The sequence below is a fragment of the Neopelma chrysocephalum genome, unplaced genomic scaffold (assembly GCF_003984885.1).
Source record: "Neopelma chrysocephalum unplaced genomic scaffold, ASM398488v2 Primary Assembly neopelma1_44, whole genome shotgun sequence".
Taxonomy (NCBI): Eukaryota; Metazoa; Chordata; class Aves; order Passeriformes; family Pipridae; genus Neopelma; species Neopelma chrysocephalum.
The window spans coordinates 8,728,436-8,750,039 of NW_020897703.1; the positions used below are offsets into that span (position 1 = coordinate 8,728,436).

At 38.6% G+C, this 21,604-nt stretch overlaps 1 protein-coding gene across 1 annotated transcript in view; it reads right to left on the reverse strand.

Moving 5' to 3' along the window:
• Positions 1-21,604, reverse strand: part of PARD3B (par-3 family cell polarity regulator beta) — a 371,997-nt gene that overhangs the window by 124,038 nt on the left and 226,355 nt on the right. Inside the window, exons 17-18 of the mRNA XM_027677893.1 lie at positions 15,919-16,125; positions 14,710-14,938 (exon numbers count right to left, since the gene is read on the reverse strand). Coding sequence (XP_027533694.1) covers positions 14,710-14,938; positions 15,919-16,125 — 436 coding nt within the window. The remainder of the gene's footprint in view (positions 1-14,709; positions 14,939-15,918; positions 16,126-21,604) is intronic.

Genomic DNA, 21,604 nt, shown 5'->3' on the forward strand with positions numbered 1-21,604 from the left:
AAATACAGCAAACTTTGACTGGAAAATTTTGCCACAAAGCCACAATATGTTTGTATTTCTGTGGTTTAAGACCAATCCCTATCTCTTTGAAACATCTGCTGGTTTTTATTTCAGGGAGAGCAACAGGCTCAAGGATGTTCTCCACTATTTTGAAATAAGTGTTCCTTATTTAGATTTCTCAAATCCTTCCTTCTGATCACTCTGCTCTACCTCAGTTGGTATTTCTACTACATTTTCTGCAATCAGGTCTGGTCTCTTGTGGAGTTGATCCCTATCCCTTCCACTTTTACCATGAAACAATAAACATTTTTACCCTCAATCTCATCACTGTCCATGCAAATTCAGTCTGACCACCTGGAGTTTTTTCTTTTGTCATTTAAATGCACAAACTGTACCTGTGCTAAAGTAACAGGTTATAAAACAGAGTTGCTACAGTACTTTATCAGCTTTCTTTGTTCTGTGTTTGAGAACTGCTACTGTATATTGACTTTATTAAAGAGAACAACACAATTATTACAAGTCCAAGTTCCAAAATGGACAGATACTGAACTGAAACTGCTGTATTAAAGGTCTGTAACGATCTTTCTTTGCTCAGCCAAATGGATTGTCATCTGTGTTGATTCAATGCAACTCCTCTGTGCCACTCAATACAATTGATCACAAGATGCTTTTATAAAGCATTTGGTTATCCTTGAAATTTGGTACCCAGGGGTCCTGGAAAATGCCCACAGCTTGAGCTGTCCTTCAGTGAATACCTTTCTCTGCAGGTGATAGTAAAATTGTTCTTCTTCTTATCTTGCTCCTAGAATTCCCCATACGCATTCTGAGAAATTCTGTTTAAGCCCCACTGTCTCATTCTTGATAGCAACATCCACTTGGTAATTTTAATTAAATCTCATGGCTTCAATTATCTGTATACAGACACTGTACCAATTTAAGTTGCTTTTCAGCATGTTTTTTTTTCCTCATCCCCAATGTTTTATTCTGGTCTCACTCTTCTGTTCGGTCAGCCTTTAAAACTAGGTCCTTGAGAAGGCTACCAACCACAATTTTACTTTTTTTTTATTTGCTTTTTAAAGCTAATTTTAAGTCAATATTTACAAACAGACTGAAAACCTCATACTTCACTGCTTAATTTACAATCTTCTTCTTTTGCTTATAAATTAGTGCGACATTTTATGCAACCAATTTAATTTCATATTTTTTCTCCTTCTCTGATCACTGCTGTACGTGAAATTTCCTCTGATTTATATTAGATTTAGTTTTGTTGAAACTTAAGGGTGGAGCTGGGCTAAACGTGGCTGGACAACATAAAATGTTAGCCCCCATAAACAAGGATTTCCCTTTACAGAAAATCATGTTCCCAGTTTCAGTCTGACTTACATTTTCTAAATACAACATATAAGACCCCTCACAACGAAACCTGCTCGAGCAATGACAGCCCCAATCCACCAAGCTGTCATCTATCTGGAACAGTCACACTAGAACTTTCTACTGAGCTTTAAGGATGGTGCAAAGTCATTATAATATTACTGCAATAAATAGGGTATCAAAGCCAAAAGACACCAATGCCATCACAAGCAAAGAGCCTCATGAGAGTGGCTTAACCTTTGACCAGCAAATTTGAACAGTTATAAGCAATTTGTGTCCCAAGGTACACAGTGAATGGCTGATGTACACAAAATAAACAAAGACTGAGAAAGACAATAAACTGACAGCCTAGATCAACAAAAGGTTTTGGTGTCCCACGAAGCCATTAATACAATACTCTGTTAAACATGCTCCTTTTCCAGGTGTGGGCTGTTTCAACATCTTTGAGTGCCTGTGTGTCCTTGAGAAGATGAGGGAGATATAGAAACGTGACAAGACTATTCTACCGTAAAGAAGCTCCTTTTAGCTGACTTAGCCCTTAAGCACCTCCTTGTTCCCCTCCCCCAGAGTATTTAGAGTATGCAAACTCATAACTCCACCACCTCCTCCCCAAACCTTTTGCTTTTTTCATTATAGACAGAAATAGCCTGTCAATGAAAGAGACCCAGCCTTTACCTGACATTCTGGAAATTAATTATACAATACTTTCGAAGATTTTTGTGCTAAAACATCAGTCTCATAAAAAACACAAGAATACAGGTAACAGGTTAAAATAGCAAGGGTAGAAAATTTTGAGTTTCTACATGTGAAGCATGAATTATACTCACTCACACAATCCCTACAGATAATCAACAGGCTTCTCAAAAGAGGTACTTATGGATTTTAACTTTAGTGCCACTGTAGCCTTTTACTATGGTGTGGATGCATTGTTTTAAAAAAGACCTAGAACACAGAAGACAGAAGCATATATAATACTGTAGTTAATTGCTTTGCTCTGCTGGATTGAGGCCTTAACACTGAGGTAAGTCTTAACTATCTAGTTATTCTGAACCTCAATCCTCCTTTTTTTTTTTCCTGCTCTAGAGGATTACTGGTTACTTCTCTTTTCATTCTGTTTTTAATCTTCCCCAGTGAAAGATCATTTTGTCTCCACTTTCAACTCCATACAAGCGCACGGACAGGAGTTTATGGTATAATGCATGTTTTCTGCAGCAGGTCTAAGGCCAGTGAGCGATTCTTCTTCCCACTATGACAGGAACATCATCTTTCAATTTCTTTAAACTCTAGCCTAAAACCAAAAAAGATTAAACTCATTCTCTCCAATCTGAATATCTCCACAAGGTAGAGGAAGCTGGTATTCAAACCAGAATAAATGTTAAGGGTGAACTAAATAAATATACTCTTACTGGAATAATTTTGTTAGCATACTTTAGACTGCCTAAAACTTGGTGTGCTTCTAATTAGATCACTAGAACACATATTTTGTATGAGTATGGCTTCTTTCCTCCCCTCCAAGCATGAAGACAAATATAAGTCTTTGTAAAACACTGAAATATCTCTAAGACACAGATTTTAATAGTATTTTCCATGCAGGAGATGCAAGTAAACCAAATCTGCTTCATTACAGCACTAAGGACTAAAGCCAGTTATCCACTCAGAATTAGCAAGCTTACTTGCCAAATCAGTTTGCACTACTCACTGGGTGGAACAGACTTCACAGGCAGGTCAACAAATTGTGCAGTTTCCAGAGGATCAACACCATAGGATTTACAGGTCTCATCGTGGTCTTACAGAAGGAACATTGTCAGCATTCACACTACACATATGTAAATACAACTTCCGCTTTACGGTTACTGAAATCAGCAAACATCTCACATGTAGGAACAAAGCAATTAACACCACTGCTACAGGCAGAGAGAATTCAAAGCAAATCTATACCTAGAAATTTCTCTACATATCTTCCCAAGCCATTTCAGCCCAGAGTTCCTGGAGCTTTGCCTGATCCTCCCCACAGCACCCTCCACTGCTGTAGATGACTGACGGTTTGGGAAGCAACAAATGACAACCGAGCTAAAATAGCCTAAATAGGAATTCATTACAAAAGAGATGGGGCGGAGGTCTTCAGAGATGAAGAGGTACATTAATCTATTGCAGCACTTACAATCATAATAATCTGCCTTTTTAAAGGAAAGAAATATTTGCTAATTTCTTTTTGAGTAACCAAGATTAAGTCACTCTGGTGAATCTGTATGCATACATAGTCAATAAAAATCTGCAGCTGTATTGTGGAAATTTTTTCTCAAAAGCAGTGCAGTTTGATTTTGTGAAATCTTCATTTTGACAAAGTTTTATATAAAAACTTGTATTTTACAGTGCAAACTGCATTAAATCAAACAGACAAAAAAAATCAATCATTTAAAACCATGTTTTGTTAAGATGACTAAATGAATGAAAGTGAGCTTCCTGGAGACTCCTTCCTTTGCTGTCTGTTAGGGAGACTGAACAATCCAAGAGCATATGAATGGAAACAAACACTTCCAAATGCAGAAGAGGATATGGAAAGCACATTTGTGTGTGAGTGTGTGTGGAGGCAAAAAGGAAACCTAACTTCTTTGAATTGTGTATTTCCTCAATCTAATTTTAATTAAAACCAGAGCATTAGGATGTCTGTTATACTAAGCTACTGTAGTACAGATTTCCACATTACAGGATAAAAAAACTAAACAAAAAGATGACAGAGGTAGAATGAACAGTGTCTGACTCATTGCTCACTGGGGTTCTCTGGCTACAAAGAAAATAACAAATAACAATGGTGGCCTTCTGTCACCACAAAATAGCTTTACAATTCTATTTACACATTACTACCAACCAACGTGATGATGATCTGGGGTTAGTGTGAGGCCAGTTATTCACTACTTTCAAATAAGGGACAATGAATGGCACAGGCATACAGCTCATTACTTCAAACCTAATACTGAAGTTAAATGCTAAAGAACTATAGCAGATACCTAGTAGCCTGTGTATCTTGTACTACATATACACACAAAGACAGACGATTTTTCACCTTGTGAGTCAACCTTCAAGAACTGATTTTTTTTTTTAAATTCCTTAACCACATATCTCAGAGTTCATATAATATATACACAGAGAGGGTGACAGTTTTTTTCGTGTCAGCATTTGGCTAACATTTTCTATATTTGCCCAGCTTACTTTTTATTTCTTCTTTACTGTTTCTTCTCAACAACAAAATAGAGAAGTGGGAATTTGCAAGAACAGAAAGGGAAAAGGGAGAAGACATCTTCGTTTTCACCACTATGAATTATTCCAAGGCCTCTAAAGAGGAGGATCAAATTCTTTCAAATGCCTCAGGGGCCAAGCCAAGACCCTAGAGATGTCATTTCCACCAAATAAAGGAAAGAGGAAACAAGCAGAGGAAGATTCTTTCAATGTAAATATTTCTGTGAGGGGAATAGTCAATAGCATAATTGGTAAATGCCAAGCAGCACCATGACCACTGAAAAATCAGAGCAGTTGCTCCTTATGACAAGGTGGAGAGTAGAAGCAACACACACAGGGGGCAGAGCCCAAACTAAGGAACTCTTCTAGGCTTATTAATGAAGGCTCTGCATAAGCTGGGTGACAATTAGGACAATGGACAGCCCAGGGGGCAGAGCCAGGTAGAGGGAGGAGGAGAAAGTAAGAGCAGAAACCTGGTAACAAACAAGCGGTTGTTGATACTGAAGGGCTGGAGGTGATGGGAACAGGAGTTAACTGCTAAATTAACAGCTGAATGAGATGGAACTGCTGGGTAAGGATCAATCCTGCACCTTTGCATTCACATCCAAACAAATGAGGAGAGGTGGAGGTGAACAGGACACAGCCAAATGCGGTGCAGAGCAGCAAGCTGAAAAGACCTTTTCTTACTACTGGTGGACAGAGATGGAAAGCAGGAGCTGGAGCAGAAAGGATATGAAACGATACTTCATCACTCATTTAGCCTTGGGAATGCTCATTACACATGGTGAAAGTTTTGCAGCAGAGGCAACTCTCAGGGAAGTTGAAGGGCCATATAAAACACTTTCTGCCCAAACTCGCTGCAACACATTGCAGTAGAAAGTGTGCTGCTGAGACAGGCTGTGTGGTAAGTGTTTGTGGTTGCTCAAACCACTGTGTTACCACACTGGTCAGCCAACACAAACCAGGAAGGAAACAAAGCTGGTGCTGTGCTGACAAGGGTAGGTATGAGCAGTCAGAACTGGACTGGCAGCGTGATCCACAAGAGAGACTGATTTCTTTCCATCCATGTTGCTAAAATACTGGATCATTCAGTACAGTCTGGAAGCAACGGGAGTCCAAGCAGAAGAGGAAGAAACTTCTCTGTGGTCAGGTCTTCAGTGTGTTGTGTAATAAGCAAGCAAATTCTTGACACTGCCCCACTGGGTTTAAGGTTCACAAAAAGATGACATCCCATATAGGCACTTTTGTGAAAGGGGGAAGATGATAGAGTAAGGACATAAAGAAGAATAATCTGCAGAGAAAAAATTAGTTTGCCCATGCTAAATTTGAAATGACAAATCTCTTTTTTTTCTAACAAGACAACATAAAATCATGGTAAAAGATAGAAGGTCAGCTATAATTCTGAGGCATTACATTCCAAAATGCATTTCTGAAGGTAAGAGTGTCTGCAGCAAGGAGGTAGTAGAGAGAGGGGGAGGAAACCCCAGCTTGGCATCACATGAACTAGCAGTAGTGACAATGGGTACAGGTGAGCAACCCAGTCCTGTGTGTCAAACAGTTCTCAACAGCAGAAGGTTGAGCCTGCAAACCGGGATAGGCTTGCTTTGTATTGTTTTCCAAGGAGAGAACTGACCAAAGCTTGCTAAAGATGGATGGGAAGCAATAATGGGACAAGGTTACAAAGATAAAGAGGGATGCTAAGTGGAAATAAGACACTGGGAAACAGGAGATTAGCAAATGGGAAAAATCGGAATCCTTGGGGAAAAAGGAAAGACAGTAACTCATCCTCAGAGAGAGATGAAAGAATCTTAGCAATAGAGGAAAATTATTTTGAGCAAAATCACATGAAAGCTTGCTACTTTTTCTTTTTCATTTTCTTAAGAATAAAACTCTTTGCCTGCTATATTGTTACAGGAGTAGCCAATTAGTTTTAAAATGTATTTAATTGTTAACAGGTTTAGCTGAGCAGTGGTAACACGAAGCAGGGAAATGTTGTTATTTTTATTTTTTACAAGCACAGAGAATAATTTTTGAGTAAGAACTGTGGTTCAGAGCAGCTGAGTTAACCAGCGATACGCAAGAAATCAGAAGCAGAGCAGGCATTTGAAAAAAAGCCTCTCTCAGACTACCTTCTAAACCTTTTCCTATCTAACCCCAAACCTAAAACCCTTCCTATCTCCTAAACCATCTCTTCATTTTCTTTCAAAAATCCTATGTGGAAAAAAAGAGGGAAGAAAGAGACAGAGTGGTTCAGGGGGTCAGTTTTTTCTGAAGCTAGCATACTTCATATGCTCTGAAATTGTGACTACCCCAAAAGGAGCTTTGTTCCTTTTATATGTCAGCAAAACAAAAGGTCAGCCTATTGAAATATTGGTCAGGTCTGACTTTCTTCTATTAATAACAAGTTGAGACACATTTTTTAAAGTAATAGTTAAATAAATGGCCACATGTCTGCAATCATTTCAACTTAAAATGTCAACTGGATTTGAGATGCCATGTGCATTTAATCAATGACTCTGCATTATAATATAAATATTACTTTGGTTTGACTGCTTTGTGTGGCATAAATCATAATTCAGTGAGATGAGTACATTTAATTTTCTCTACAGATGGCTGTTAATGGCAATACCTATTAAACTGGCACCTGCTAGCACTCTGTAGTTAAGGAATCTGTCAGGAGTCCCCTCCTGTATCATTTCTCTGTTAATTGTTGTCTATGCCCGTAGCCCCCCCACTTACCAAGTTCATGTCACAAGAACTACTGAATCAGAAAATCAGCAAAAACCAGTTGGATTTTTTGGTCTCAAGGTAGAACTTATACTCCACACTGTATTCCTGAGCAAAATATGTATTTATTGGTCAAAATTCAGCTCCGGAAGCCCTAATTCAAGTTCTTGTGCGCATGACTTTAAACTCTCAAGGACCCCTGACCATAACGCATCTGTACTACCTACAGAAATACCCAGTGTACAACAATTTATATGGAAAATCTGGAATTCAAGTTTTATCCTCAAATAAAAGATGGATTTTAGAGCCAGTAACAGCCAACTATAGTGAATGACGGATAAACACAGTGCTGCAGTGCTCAGTATTCATCAAGAAAACACTTTGCTTTCTAGGACTCTTCTTGCACAAGGGATTTCTTGGGAGACAGGAGACAGACACTTAGAAGAAACATACTGCCTCCAGAAAATACCTGGAGTTTACTTTTAGTGGGTGTGGTATGCACAGAGGTCAATATTAAATAGGCAAGTATCCATTTAAGTACAATTTAATGCACAAAGCTAATCCTTATAGACCAAGTACACTGCTTGGTGTTTGGCTTTTTTTTTTTGGCTTAGTAATGGCTTGAATAATGATATTTCAACTTGAAGTGAACATGCAACTATTTCACAAAAAGCATGCTCCTTGCAAACAGTTTGCAATTTCGAGTCCTTTTAAATAGTCAGAGGGAACTTTCTGCTCTGATCTGTTAAGTAAATATAAATCTTGTTATCCAAGTTCAGTAATGAGAGTGAGGGGTCTATTCTTCTTCACTACACTTGCATACATCTAACGTTAATGAGATTTATGCATGCATATTAAGGGGAGAACAGATGCTTAATTAAACAAATCAGCCTTTAGTAGGCAGTCCACATGATCATTTTTAGTACAAAACCCCCTTATTTTCTCTGTTTTAGTCTGACTATGAATGCATCCAAGGAAGAATTAATATGGTGGAGGAAAAGAAAAAGTCATACATGTAAAATTAAATGTTTGTTTGTTTTCTTCAGTTTAAAATACTTGACAAACTTGAAGTACACTAAATTGATTAGGTATCTCCTCTCTCATGCTCTTGCACTCTTTCAAGCAAAGAGTAGTTTTATTTACTAATATACCTATAAGAAAAGTGGGAATTTTATTAGGTAAAAAGAAATCAAGGCCTCTAAATAGCTCATCTGCTTCATTAACTGATACTGTCTATCAAATACACATGATCCATCTCAGATAATTTTCCAATTGAGGACAAAAAAACCCTAAAATAACTTTAGCCTAATTAAAACATAATTTAATCTAGTTGCATTTTTTAAAATCTATTCATGTCTATACTGATTTCCAGCACCATACGCACATAAATACATTAAAATTTTATATACACTGCCTCTCTCCAACAAGTCACATCTTTATTATTTGCTCCTTCTTCATTATATTGCTACCTTTTCTTCTGCAACACTCAACTTCTAAGGGCAACACAGGGAAGAAAAAAAACCTCTCCATAAGTTATCATAGTGCCATACTTAGTGGAAGTCAATATCTGTATATTATGCTATCTACTCTGCAATACCATTATAGGCTCAACAGTGCTGGTTGTAAAAAGTATCATTCTGAACACAAGGCCTATAATAGTAGTAATGAAAAAAGGGTCATTTCTGTCTTCCAACTAGAATGAAAAATTAAAATCACTAAGGCACTTAGCTCAAAGGAAAATTGGCAAATTAAAGGGACAAAAAATAAAATATTCATGGCTCATATTGTGAAATGGAAGGTAAATAATTTAAGATGAACTATTATGTGGGAAATTGCACTCTTTCTGAAGAGGAAACAGCAAATCTAACTAATATACACGTATATATTCCTGCTTCCTAGGCTTGCAGTTACATATATATGTGCACAAATAAGCAAGTCACGGTTCATATGCAGTATTGGTGGGGGACAGACATTTTCTCACCTTACTAATTTAAAAAACATTTGCTAGTGAAATAGTCAAGTTGACAAGTGCTGCTTTATATGAAGAAGGTTGGTTGTTTTTTTCTTCCTGAATCCAGCCTAGAAATGAAGACTGAATGAGAGGGTGCTCTCCCACTGCACTCCATTTCAGCATAACTCTTTACTCTGATCACCACGTACATACTTGCTCTTAGATTTTTATACCACAAAAAAAAATTATGACTTCAGCCTCCTGGTCTCTGCCTGGGGGAGCTACCTATTAAAATGCCATTGGTGTGGCTGTAGTCCATTAGCTATCTTACCTTCATACCCATAAAGCTGAAAGGGTTGCCCAGAATTTTTACTATCGCTATCTGGAAAAGGTAATGGGAGAGCCATAGACTTATGTTTATTATACTCCAGCACTGTAACAACTGCTATGGGATTAGGATACAGAACAGCATGGCACAGCAAAGGTCATATTTCCCTGGTGATTTAAAGTTTCAGTCTTCTGCCAACTTAGAAACACAAAGCCTACCTTTGTTAGAAGAAAATATTTTGATAGTATTTCAAAGCATGGCAATTAAATAACTACAGATCACAAATTTAAAATCTGGAATTCATCACCTAGCAAACTGAGGAATAATTTTTTTATTTATTTTATTAACCTCTTGGTTAGATCAGCTTTGCATTCCTGGTCCTAAGTGATAATGTGCTTTCCATTAGTGTTCAGCATCAGGGATTTTTAACACCCTGCACCAACAGGTTAATTAACCCTTCCAAACAGCCTACAGAGCCCATCTCACAAAGCTTTTGACAGTTCTAAACCAATGACACTACACACTACACTTTTATTCAAAGGCACAAATATGCTGTTTCACTATAGTGTTTCTCCTGAAAATACTAAACACCTTCAAAAAAAAGCAGAGGGAAGCTCATTTAAGGTCCAGCAGTCTCTAAGACTCACGGTGCCTTGAAAGAATCAGTCAGCTCAATGTGAGAAAAGGGATGAACCAAAAATGAAATGTGGCATTGTGAAATCTTGTTGATCTTATGTGTCTGCACAGAACTCGGTATTATTTCTGTTCTGACAAAGATTCAGTATAGATGCTAGACATTAGCTTTTTCCTGAGACTCAAGTATACATTTAGTCACAGGTCCAATAACATAAGTATTTAATGTAATTGTTTTCTTGATATGCAATATCAATTTACTGAGTTGTCTGTTGTCTAGTGGTGGGTTATTAGTGAGCGATGATGCCACAGTGAGCCAGAAAACATCAAAAAGTAAAATATAATGCTCCTTGGCCAATGTTACATAAAACAGTTAACAGAGTCAACTTCTGTTGTTCTTTGGACACACATACATACATGCAGAACTAAGGCAGGCGATACGTGCATCAGAACCAACCAACCAAGGAAAACAAACACTGTGCAGTTGGCACCACAGTAAAATAGCACTTTGGATTATAGAGACTTAACTAACCAGTGTCATCTGCATTTCAAATCTCCAGTACATTAACCTACTTTGCCCCAAATGCCACAGTCATTAATACGCTGCAGCCAAAAGTTTCAGTTAATATGAGGTGAAAAAACAGGACTTTTTAAAAACAATGATTACAAAAATAAAAGCACGATTTCTTGATGGTCTCTGAATCACAGTCACCTAAATAAAGCTTCAATCAAGGAAAAGCTTAGCAGGGAAGCAATCATTCTTCTTTTTGTATGTGTAAAAAAAGACCAGAAACTACAAGTAAATAGCAGCTGAGCAACAGATGAGGCACTAAGTGAAATCTGTTAGCAACTGCTAACAGCTTTGCTATTTTCTGTTGTTAAATTAAAAAAAAAAAAAGGCAAAAACCCAATGCAGTAGCAATTCCAATATGTTCAAAAATCTCAGATGCAAAAGACTAAAGCTCCACGTTTCTTGTACTACAGATAAATACTTGGGTTTGGTTTTAACATCTTGAAATGCTTTGTTATTGATCATAAGGCAGAAGCCAGCAAATTTGCATGGCCATACCATCAAGGTAAAACTTTTTACAGCTGTATGTGTGACCCAGTAAGTATAGCACAAAAATCCCACCACAGAAAAGTGTGACTTTTTCAGCAGCTGTTTTAGCCTCAAATTCCACTTTCTTTTATTCTTTGACTTTTCCAGCAGCTGTTTCAGCCTCAAATTCTACTTTCTTTTGTCCTTTACACCTGACCCCATGTCATTCGCCAGAAAGTGCATGTGTCTTAATTAGCATTGCGCTTTCTGGCAAGATCTCAGAAATATTTCCATTGTCCTGCTGGTCCTGGAGCTTTCACTACAGATGATCAATTCCTGCTTATCTCAGGTCAATCTTGACATGGGTTCAGCAAGTCTGTTTTTCTGTTTGGATGCATCTACACAGCACAGCAGCACTATGCAGGCACAGCTGAAACAGCTCTGAACAAAGCTGCCCAAAAACTACAAACAGTATGAACATAGCAGAATGGGGGTTCCAGCTCCTGCGGGGATCAATTAGACACAGGGCTGCAGTCACTTGATTAGTTAAAAAAAATTCATGACATTGCCTGGTCCCAGGCAGATATATCCTCTTCCCACTCTTGCCAGTTGCCACTGTAACTTATTTTCCCTTGGCTCTTTCTCTTCTGTCAGTCTAGCAAGAGCTCTGTTCCTTGTTCATCCTTTTGGTGATCTCACAGCACAACCACCACTGTATCTACAAAAGGCACACTACAGATTTCCTTCTCCATTGAGCTTTCTGCTCCCTTACACTGTTTACTTTTCTAATACCTCCTATGGCAGGTTCCCTTTCCAATATAAATTCACTATGTCAAAAACTGAGTTCATCTCAGTTTCTAAACACTTCTCTCTACTTCCTTCTCTTAAGCTACAAAGAATTAGTAGCCACCTTGCCTGCTGCAGAAGCTCACAACTTTTGTCAGCCTAAATTCCTCTTTCCTTCCCCAGATGTTCTACCAATAAGGCATGCCAGTTTCATCCCCACAACGTCATAAAAAAATCTGGGTGTTTCTTTCCATCCATGTTGCTAAAATACTGTATCATTCAAACCTTCTTACTGCAGTCTCCTCCTCCCCAGACATCCTGACACCCCTTACCCTTCACATCAGTACAAAACTCCAGTTTGAAAAAACACCTTTTGAATCTAAAATTTAGTCGGTATTTCACCTGTTCTAAATTCCACCATTAGTTTCCTATTATTTCTTTTAAAAACATTCAGATTTATTGGCTTTGTTTTTCAAGTCATAAACAGCAGTTTCTCCCTGAAAAAACACCAGCCTGGATTTGATCATCTTGGGCAGGACATATGGTCCCCAATTCTTTAGTAAACTCACACTGTTTTCTCTTGTTCAATCTTTACTTTACAGGTCAGCACCCTTCTTTCACATCTATCATAGCTAGGATTCCCTTGGACTCTTGCCTTTTCAGGAAGGAATTTATTTTCAAGAACAGTTTTATAAATTCTAGAAAGAAACACCAACAAGAGCGCAGAACCTCTAAGAATCTCCCATCTGAACTGTTAGCTCTTACCTACTCCTCCTACTCTGTTTATTTTAACATGTTGCTTCCATCTTTGATGTTTTGTAGAGATTTTCAATGCTGTGGGAGAGAAATACCCATTCTTTGGTGCCAGACAAATAAATATTATGAACAATTACTGTATGCTGGGAAGATTACCCATCTAAACCAAAGACAAGCTTATGGAAAGAACAGATATATAAACCTTGTGTACTACCAAAATGGGAAATATATTCTGAAAAAGGGAATCACTAAGAATGGTAACCTATCATTCCCAGCTTTGCATATTGACCATAATCAGAGTTTTTGTCAACTACAATAGCTTGTTTTAGATTCTGATGTTATTCCAACGTTCTTTCTGGCTCAGGCATCATACCCCCGTAAGACTTAGCAATTCAAACTTTGATTCTGCCATATATCTGTTATATATGAAACAATACTTATCCTTTTGTCAGACCTCTGTGCCACTGCCCTCCTCTTTCCTATTCACACCAAAGAGTTAAAAAGAAGAATGAAAATAACATACACAAGAGTTTTTGAAGTCACCCTTCTAATTATTCAGTGTTTTGACTACTGTTCCATGGCAAGCCCTATTTCTTTAAACAGTGTGAACAGAAATGCATGTGCACTGGTGTGCATACAAGTCTCCTCTATATTCCTAAAGAGGCCCATTTGAAAGCAGACTGGTATACCCACGCACCTTCATCTCGTGAACGCTAACAACTGTTGCAATCATGCAAATTTGGCACATAAACATGCCTATATATTTTTTACACATCTCTACAGAGTTCAAAAGTTGATAGGACAACTTTTAGAGGATTCCTATTGCTGATACAAGGAAGAAAGTCAGCTAAAACCTTCTATGCTAATATAAGTAATTTCACTCCAGAGGGCATAGCAACAGAAAGCTGTAATGCAAGTTCATATACTAATGCCCTAATGAAGATCATTATCAGTGAATGATCTTGCAGATGAATGTCTTAGATTACTAGTTAAATGTAGCTTTGCCTAAACAATGACTGTGGCTTTTATACATATCTGGCTTGTCTACAGTACAGCTTGCCAAGAAACACCAGTAGCTGACATTAAGTGTTCAGGGCCACAAGTAACCACGTGGTCATGCAGTCTAACCTTCTCCAGATGACATTAAATTTCATCACATATGCTATATTAATTGCAAAGATCTATTTAAATGGAAACCATTAATTCCTCAATAGAGTCAACAGGTACCTGAGGCAGGGGTGATAACAACCAGAGTGCCTACAGCACCACAGGTTCCAGCAACAGCAAGGAAACAGCTTGAAGAACTCTGATGATTCCAGAGTATAAAAGCCACAGAACAAATAGCCAGAGAAGAAATCCAAACACTTGCATGCTGGGCAAGGAGGACAGTGAGCTTTTGTGCACCACAGGCAATAGCTGAAGCTATAAAGCAAAAATTTTATCATAGCCAGTGTTTTTCAGCAACTGCAAATGTTATAGACTGTTTACAGTAACAAAAGGAATCCTGCTCTCCCTGCAGCCCAGGAAGGAAGCAGATAAGCAAGGCAAAGGTCCGAGTGTGGGAGCGAGTCTTGTATTACTCAGAAATATTCCCCACAAATCCTTCCCCACCGAAACACACTTGTTTTAAGCCTGAAAACCCTGAATCTTTTCTGACATATGGGAATGCATTTCAAAGGCACAAAAAGACATTTTGTCTGCCAAATGTCTTCTGCCGCAGCTACAAGTTTGGTGTAAAAGTATAAACTGCTTTCTTTTTCAATAACATCAACATTATTTGAGTCCAAGTGAAATAATTTTTCCACTACTTTATGAAAGCATCAGTTGTTTCCTATCTTATGATGAGAATGGGTGGCTGTTTTGCTTTGTAAAATGCCATACCTCAACATGACACCAAAGCCTTTCTTCTTTTTCTTTTCTGGATCTTCATTTTCTTCCTTCCTTTTCTTCTCCTTGATTTTAGATTTGCCCTTTTTCTTCTCTTTCTCTCTATTTTTTTTGTCTTTTTTTGCTTTGCTTTCTGCATCTTCTATTTCAGGGTTCCCTGGAGGGCCAGATTCCACGTTCTGAGCTTCTTGACCACAGTGAGAGCTCTTATCAGAGAAACCATCTGCACAAAATGAAAAAGAAGCAGTGAGGATGGCTACGGGCCACTGAAATGCAAACACGTGAAATACAGCATGAGTGTCGACAAAGTGCTCAAATGACTCACAATACTTACTCATTTAATTGAATAATTTAAAAAGCAGACTAAACAGATCTAGTGGATTCAAGCAGATTTGTATTGCCAATTAAATAAAGAGTTATTTTAGTGAATTGTTTTCTAGTTACTATTCCTGACTCAAAAATCCTGACATGGTAAAGCACTATTCTATTTGAAATCTAGCTTATTAACCTTCATCAGCTCAAGAAAACCAATGTGCTAGGATGCAAACATTGAGAGCTTACTTCAACAAGAGATTCTGGTGGCTGACATAACCAAGCTATGTAGCAAAATTATTTCATTCACTCCCTGGAATCTTTCTATTTTAATGGCTGAACAAGAAATAGATAAACTGTTCTGTCTGGTTGGAGAATAGTTGTGCTGTTGCTATTTGGGGGGCTCAGGATCTAAGCATAGTTTTATGCTCCATGCTAAACGAGATGTATTTCCAGACTGGGGTTTATAAACCCATGGTGACAGAATGAGCAGCAGGGTGCTATCAATACACTCTGCCTTATCTACAACATGAAACAAATTTCCTGGTTGGAAAAGGGGGAATTGTAAAACAAGCAAGATAATTTTTAATGTAATCTGAAGAAAGCAGCTGCTTCTTGAAGTTGAAAAACATAATTATTTAAGGATTGAGTTCTAAATCCTCCAACCCACCCCTGCCCCAAAGGAGATCAGTGAAAGACTTTACACTAAACCCAGTCAAGGTTGGATGGGGTACCGCAAAGACAGCTCTATTCAGTGGAAGACGTGAGCAGCTTTTAAAATGTGATCAGCTTCAATTGGACTAAATCACTTGCTCATGGTGCTTTATTGAGCTGGGCCTCAGCGGTGCTAAGTGATGGTGGCTCCCTCAGTAAGTGCCATCAGCAACGTACCCTCTTCTCCATCTTCAGGTCCATCGTAAGACTTGTCGATGGCAGCTCGGAAACTCTCATTACATCCCCGACCCCGGACCACGTGAGGCCTGGGTCTGTGAAAAGGGAGTTCATTCTTCCTAACTTCAGCCACAGCAGTCTGAAGACTCTCAAGAGAACTGGACTTCTTTAATCCCAGAGTAGGACCAAAATCTTTGCCAGAACAGTCTGGAAAACAAATAGTTAAATTTTTATGCCAAAAACCACACAGAGAAATTAAACTAGTCAGATACATTTAATTGTGTTCTTTATTACTTGGGGCCTTTGAAATAGTATGCAATCAATGTAATTTGTTCTAAAAATAACATCAAGTTAAACCTAGTTCAGCAGATATCCCCATTCAGACTTGGAGGGAATGGCACATAATTTACAGACCTGACAAAGTGATGCGCAATAGCTGGTTCGCTCTGCACCCCTGTAAAGCCCGTGCCAGTGACAAGAATGGGGTTGCTTCCTCCCCCATTGTCAGCAATGTCCAACTGGACACTGCTAACAGTCTCGAGGACAGTGTTATCTTAAGACTCTCAAAAATAAACACTGCTACACAACAAGGGTTTTGCTTTTTAGAATGAGCAGGTTGCATGAATGGTTGATATTTTCAAACACATTTCTCCTGTGAGAAGATATTATTAGTTCTCTCAAAGTCTTATCCAACCTTTTTCTTCAAGCTGCAACTGGTGCTATGATGCCAACATGCACAGCAGGTTTTTCAAGAAACAAGCAAAGTAGAGCTTAACATAAAAGATGTTGCTGCCTCTTTCCTAGTTTGTAGTTTGTAAGAAAGCATTTAATAGAAAAACAGAGCAAATACCTTTCCAAGTCTCTCAAACCTTCCCTCTCTTTGAATGCTTGACTATCTGACCTTAGAAAGGCTTTATTTTGTGGCAGCATTTGTGTTAATTAATATTAATAAAATGATAGTAGAATAGGTAAAGAACAAAGTTCAATGAATACGTGCACTCCAATCAATGAAGAAACTCACAGCTTAATTTAAAAGCCTCTGTAGCGTCTACTTAGTTTTTATATGGCAGAACAGTAAATGTGTCATAGAAACATTGAGGAAGAGACTTTGCCTTGCAATATGCCTTCTGTCTTTGAGAACACAAGTGCTTTTGCTTTCAACTTTTAAGTGATACTAACACAAGCAAGAGGAGAACATAACAAAAGCCCTTCACCTACATGTCCATGTACTGTCACACCTGAAGGGATTCAAGGGTCACAGAAAAGAGAGATATGTTACTACTATATGCTGTGATTTTAGCAGTGCTACAGTGCAGGTAATTCTGAACTAGTAAAAGTGTGATCAGTGAATTCTCAAGAGGAAAAAAGCTAAGACTTGGCACCAAATAGAGACTTGTCAGTAGTGCCTACATAAAGCGATTTACACTTCCATTGCATGCAGACTGATATGTAGCTGAAAACAAGTGGGGGATTGGGTGCGTGTGTGGTGGTGTGTGGAGACAAAGAAGTTTAAGGGAAACTGGCTGCTCGGTCACAGTGCAACCTTCTTCTGTTCACTAATTGCCATTCTGGAGACTACCATTATTGTCAAATTAGCAAGTGCTAAAACAGAGTTAGCGAAATGACTTGCATACAGCATAAACGTGCTTAAAATCACTAAAAACGTGTGCTTCAGTAAGAGGCACTGTGGTTTCTATCTCAGGCTGGGAAGGAGCAAAACCAAGGGGACCATAATAGTGTAAAAGATGGCAAAGTGAAAGCCACCGATCAGCAGAGAAAAAGCTTTTGCATTTTTCAGTTGGCAGCCTGTTTTGGTGGGCTGTTGGGCAGGAGACAGGGCACAGCAGCCCCCTGGCAGGGCTGCAGGCCCAGGGCAGCCCAGCACCCAGCCAGGCTGGGCCAAAAACCAAGGGCTGCCCGGGAGGGGGGTGAAGGCTGCCGGGGGCTACGGCTCCCACCTCTGCGGGCAGCGGGCACCCAGCACACTTGGTGGGTATCGAGCCTCCAAGGAGGGGTATCCACTGGGGATGGTTTCAAGGCAACTACAGTGTCTCCAGGGAAGCACTGGCCATGTCCCCGCCTTCTCATGGCTCTGGGAGGTCTAGCAGCCAGTGCCGACTCCAGGCTGCTTCTACAGCCACCTGTCTGGCCAAAGGAGTTGTGTATAAAGCCCGCACAAAGGTATTTAGACACATATCCCACTGCACAGAATTACTGCCCTAAGCTCTATTACCTGAAAAAAAAAAAGTCTCAGGTTAAATGCTGGTTACAGCCTGTTTTATATAAAGTTGAGCCAATTACTCAAACTGGAAGACTACACTTAACATATGAAGGCCATTCTTATGGAAATCCAAGCCAACACCTAAAGTTTGGAGTGACACACTCATGTGTTACATGCAACAGACAGCAAGCTGTTTGCTCAGCCCCCCCCGCACACACTGAGACTCAGTCCTTAGGCACCTGGTCACAATACGAGGTGTCCTCATTTATTGAAAGACTTACTGAGAGCCCTTACTCGCAGATTAGTATTAAGCATTTACCTTACCCGTTCTTCTAAGAATGTAATAATTCAATCTTAAACTTCACAAGCAACAGTGAGAACTTAATATTTTTTGCAATTCAGCTTTTATTCCTTTTTTTTTTCCTTTCATCGTAGGGCTGTGGCAATCACATATTGGAGCACAGCTATAGATACAGGAGCTTAAGAGCTTCCCTAAGCAGGGAGACCTGTCCCCTCGCTTTCTCAGCCAGCATCTATTATTGGGTGCTTTGCAGAGAAATGCATAAGACTCCGTAATGGACAAGTATCACATCCCAATTAGGGAAATTTCCTTCTCCTGCCCATCTCAGTATCTTTTCCATTTCTGCAGACGTTTAGAACTGTCTTAAGCCTGAAAACATGAATTTTTCCTCATGGGTAAGAAAACCTCCAAACCAACAAATAAACAAACCCTCTCATCTTTTACAAGTTATTAACAAGCATTTCTGGGGACACATGGTGTGTGTTTGTATCTAGCCCTACTCGATTGTGAATACAGAAATATAGTTTGGCAACAAGAAATTCAATTGTTTACTGTGTAAAAATGCTTCTTTCTATGAATTTTAAATCCTTGAGCCCTCCTTTTACTGCTTCTTGTAGTACAATGATAAAAGCCAACTGAAGCATCCACTTCATTATTTTTATAAATGGTGAATTACTTTATGCATCTCTACTGAATTTATGAGAGAAAACAACAAATGATGTCACTACCTGCCTATGACTGAAACCAAATTGCTGGTTCTTAGTGGTATCTATAACTGATCATCCTTTAACCAAAAGATGGTATTACATGTACCTTTATTTTCTGCTTAATGGCAAGATGGCTAATGCAGATTTAATTTTTTTTCTTAATGTACCACTAAAAGTAAACCTGCTTTCTGTTCTTTTATTACCATCGTTATTAGTTTCAGGTATTTCCAAGATTATCTTTCTCTCACATTTGCACATTCCTTTCCTTATTTTATAGCCCAGCAGAAGGAAATATGCCAAAAGCAAGATGTCAGTCATGAAAATCAAACAGAAACAAATGACATAGCCTTGTGGGCAATGCAAGCCACCCCAAAGGCACGTGAGGGAGAGTGGAAATAAGAGAAGCCATGAATCGCTGCCACTCTATATGAAATACAACTGCTAAGACACCCTAAAGAGTAAACATTTTATATATTTATCATTAACTTTTTTTTTAGATAATGTTTCTTCTTGAAAACCAAAACTATAGGAATATGCCTAGAGGAGAATATTTACTGGAACACATCTGTGTGAGCTAGACTAATTTCCTATTTACATTTTGAAAGATATAGTGAGGTAAAAAACAGCTATAACGGAAAAAAGAAGGAAAAGCATCACTGAGACTGAGAAAATAGAATAAACACAAAGTTGTAACAGATTATAAATAATTTGGCTCTGTTTTTACTAGTCTCCTAAACACACACATTCCTGGTTCCTATTGCATTGCACATGATGGAGGTTCATGTGGTACTGGGGAAGAGAAAATGGTTATGAAAACAATGAGTATTCTGCTCTGTGCATACTGGGACGCTGGAGAGAGGACATGACTGCTTTTACCAGGCAAACAACTGTTTGATCGTGAAGCACTAATGATGACTTCTTTAGTGGTAAGGCTCAGAGTGAGACGTGCCAAGAGCTTCTAAGGAAGCAGGCACAGCTCAGTGCCTGTTCTGCTTTGGACACACATCCTGAATAACATTCATGGTGCCCCACTTGGCCTCACTGAACTCAGGTCTTCCTCAACCTAACTGATCTAACTGCTCACTCTACAGGATTGTAACATGATATGGGGACTTAAATTACCCCATGTTCCATTCTTTCTGAAACATTTTGTTTAATGTACTTTCATTTATTTCTGGTAGGACTCACAGTATGCACAACTACAAAGGATTTTTTCCTCTCACTTTTATTTTTATATTCAGATACTTCCTCTATCATCAATCAATTCAATGCAGAGAATGATGTGGGAAGGAGGAATCAAAGTCATTACATCATTTAGCTTGCGATTTTCAAATGAAAAGCTCTAATACAACATTTTTGTAGAAAAACCTTAGATTACGCTGTAGCCTTTTCTTCAACACTAGTTTATAGAGGTAGCACAGAAAAGATTATGAAGGGCTTGATAAAAAGCAAGAGAAAAATCACTATCTTGCACTCCCATATTAAAGACAACATATATTGTCTGGCTCATTTTATTATACCTCAATCCAAGCATTCCAAATTAGAAGCAGAAATACTGAACACAGAACAACCCCACACCTGACAGAAAAAAAAAATCTAATAAAGAGAAATCAAAGCATGGGAGAATTTAACAAGTTCTCTGATTAAAAGAGCCAGCTACAGTCTTCAGATTTACAGATAGTTCAATCTATTTTACTACATATAATGATTGCAATTTAGCCCACATTTGCACAAACTGCAATTTCAGCTATGAATAATGACAGTTCACAATTTGGGGCCCAGAAGGTACGCTGAGCTTTAGCCAGCTGAAGAGGAAATGCTTGGAATAAGGCAGCCATTAGACAAGAGCTGAAAATGCACTACTGTCACCTTAGAAACGTATGCCGGTGTCACTGTTTTCTATAGTCTTATCACTAACAAACAACACTGCAACAACACTGCAATGAAATGTGTTAATATTTCAAAAAGAGTATGTATGCACTAAACATGTCAAAAACGCTAACAAGTTTCACAGTGCAACAATATTAAAGCTAAGAATTAGGAGCAAAAGTAGAGGTTCAAGCAAAAGCCTCAGTGAAATGGCACGTGCATTTGCCAGGTTAGTGCTGAACATCGGGCAAAATGCAGTCAAGCCTTTCTTTGCACAAAACCCCTCTGATCTTCTCTGTTGAAAAAATTTATTTTCTTCATTTGGTTACACAAGTTTAACCACTCCACAGTATAGCTCCGCATCCAGTGAAAAGTTTTCCTAGGCATCTGAATCCCTACTTCTCCAGCAGATTAGTGTTCTCCCTCTAGTTGGTACAAACTGAAGCACTTGCCATACAAACAGGTCCCAATATAAATCAAGCTACCTTATCTTCTACAAAGCAGGGGCTTTCTCCTCAGGGATATTTATGCATATTAAGCTGATTTTAGATATAGCTGTTACAATCTGCTGGAGGAAAACTGCTATAG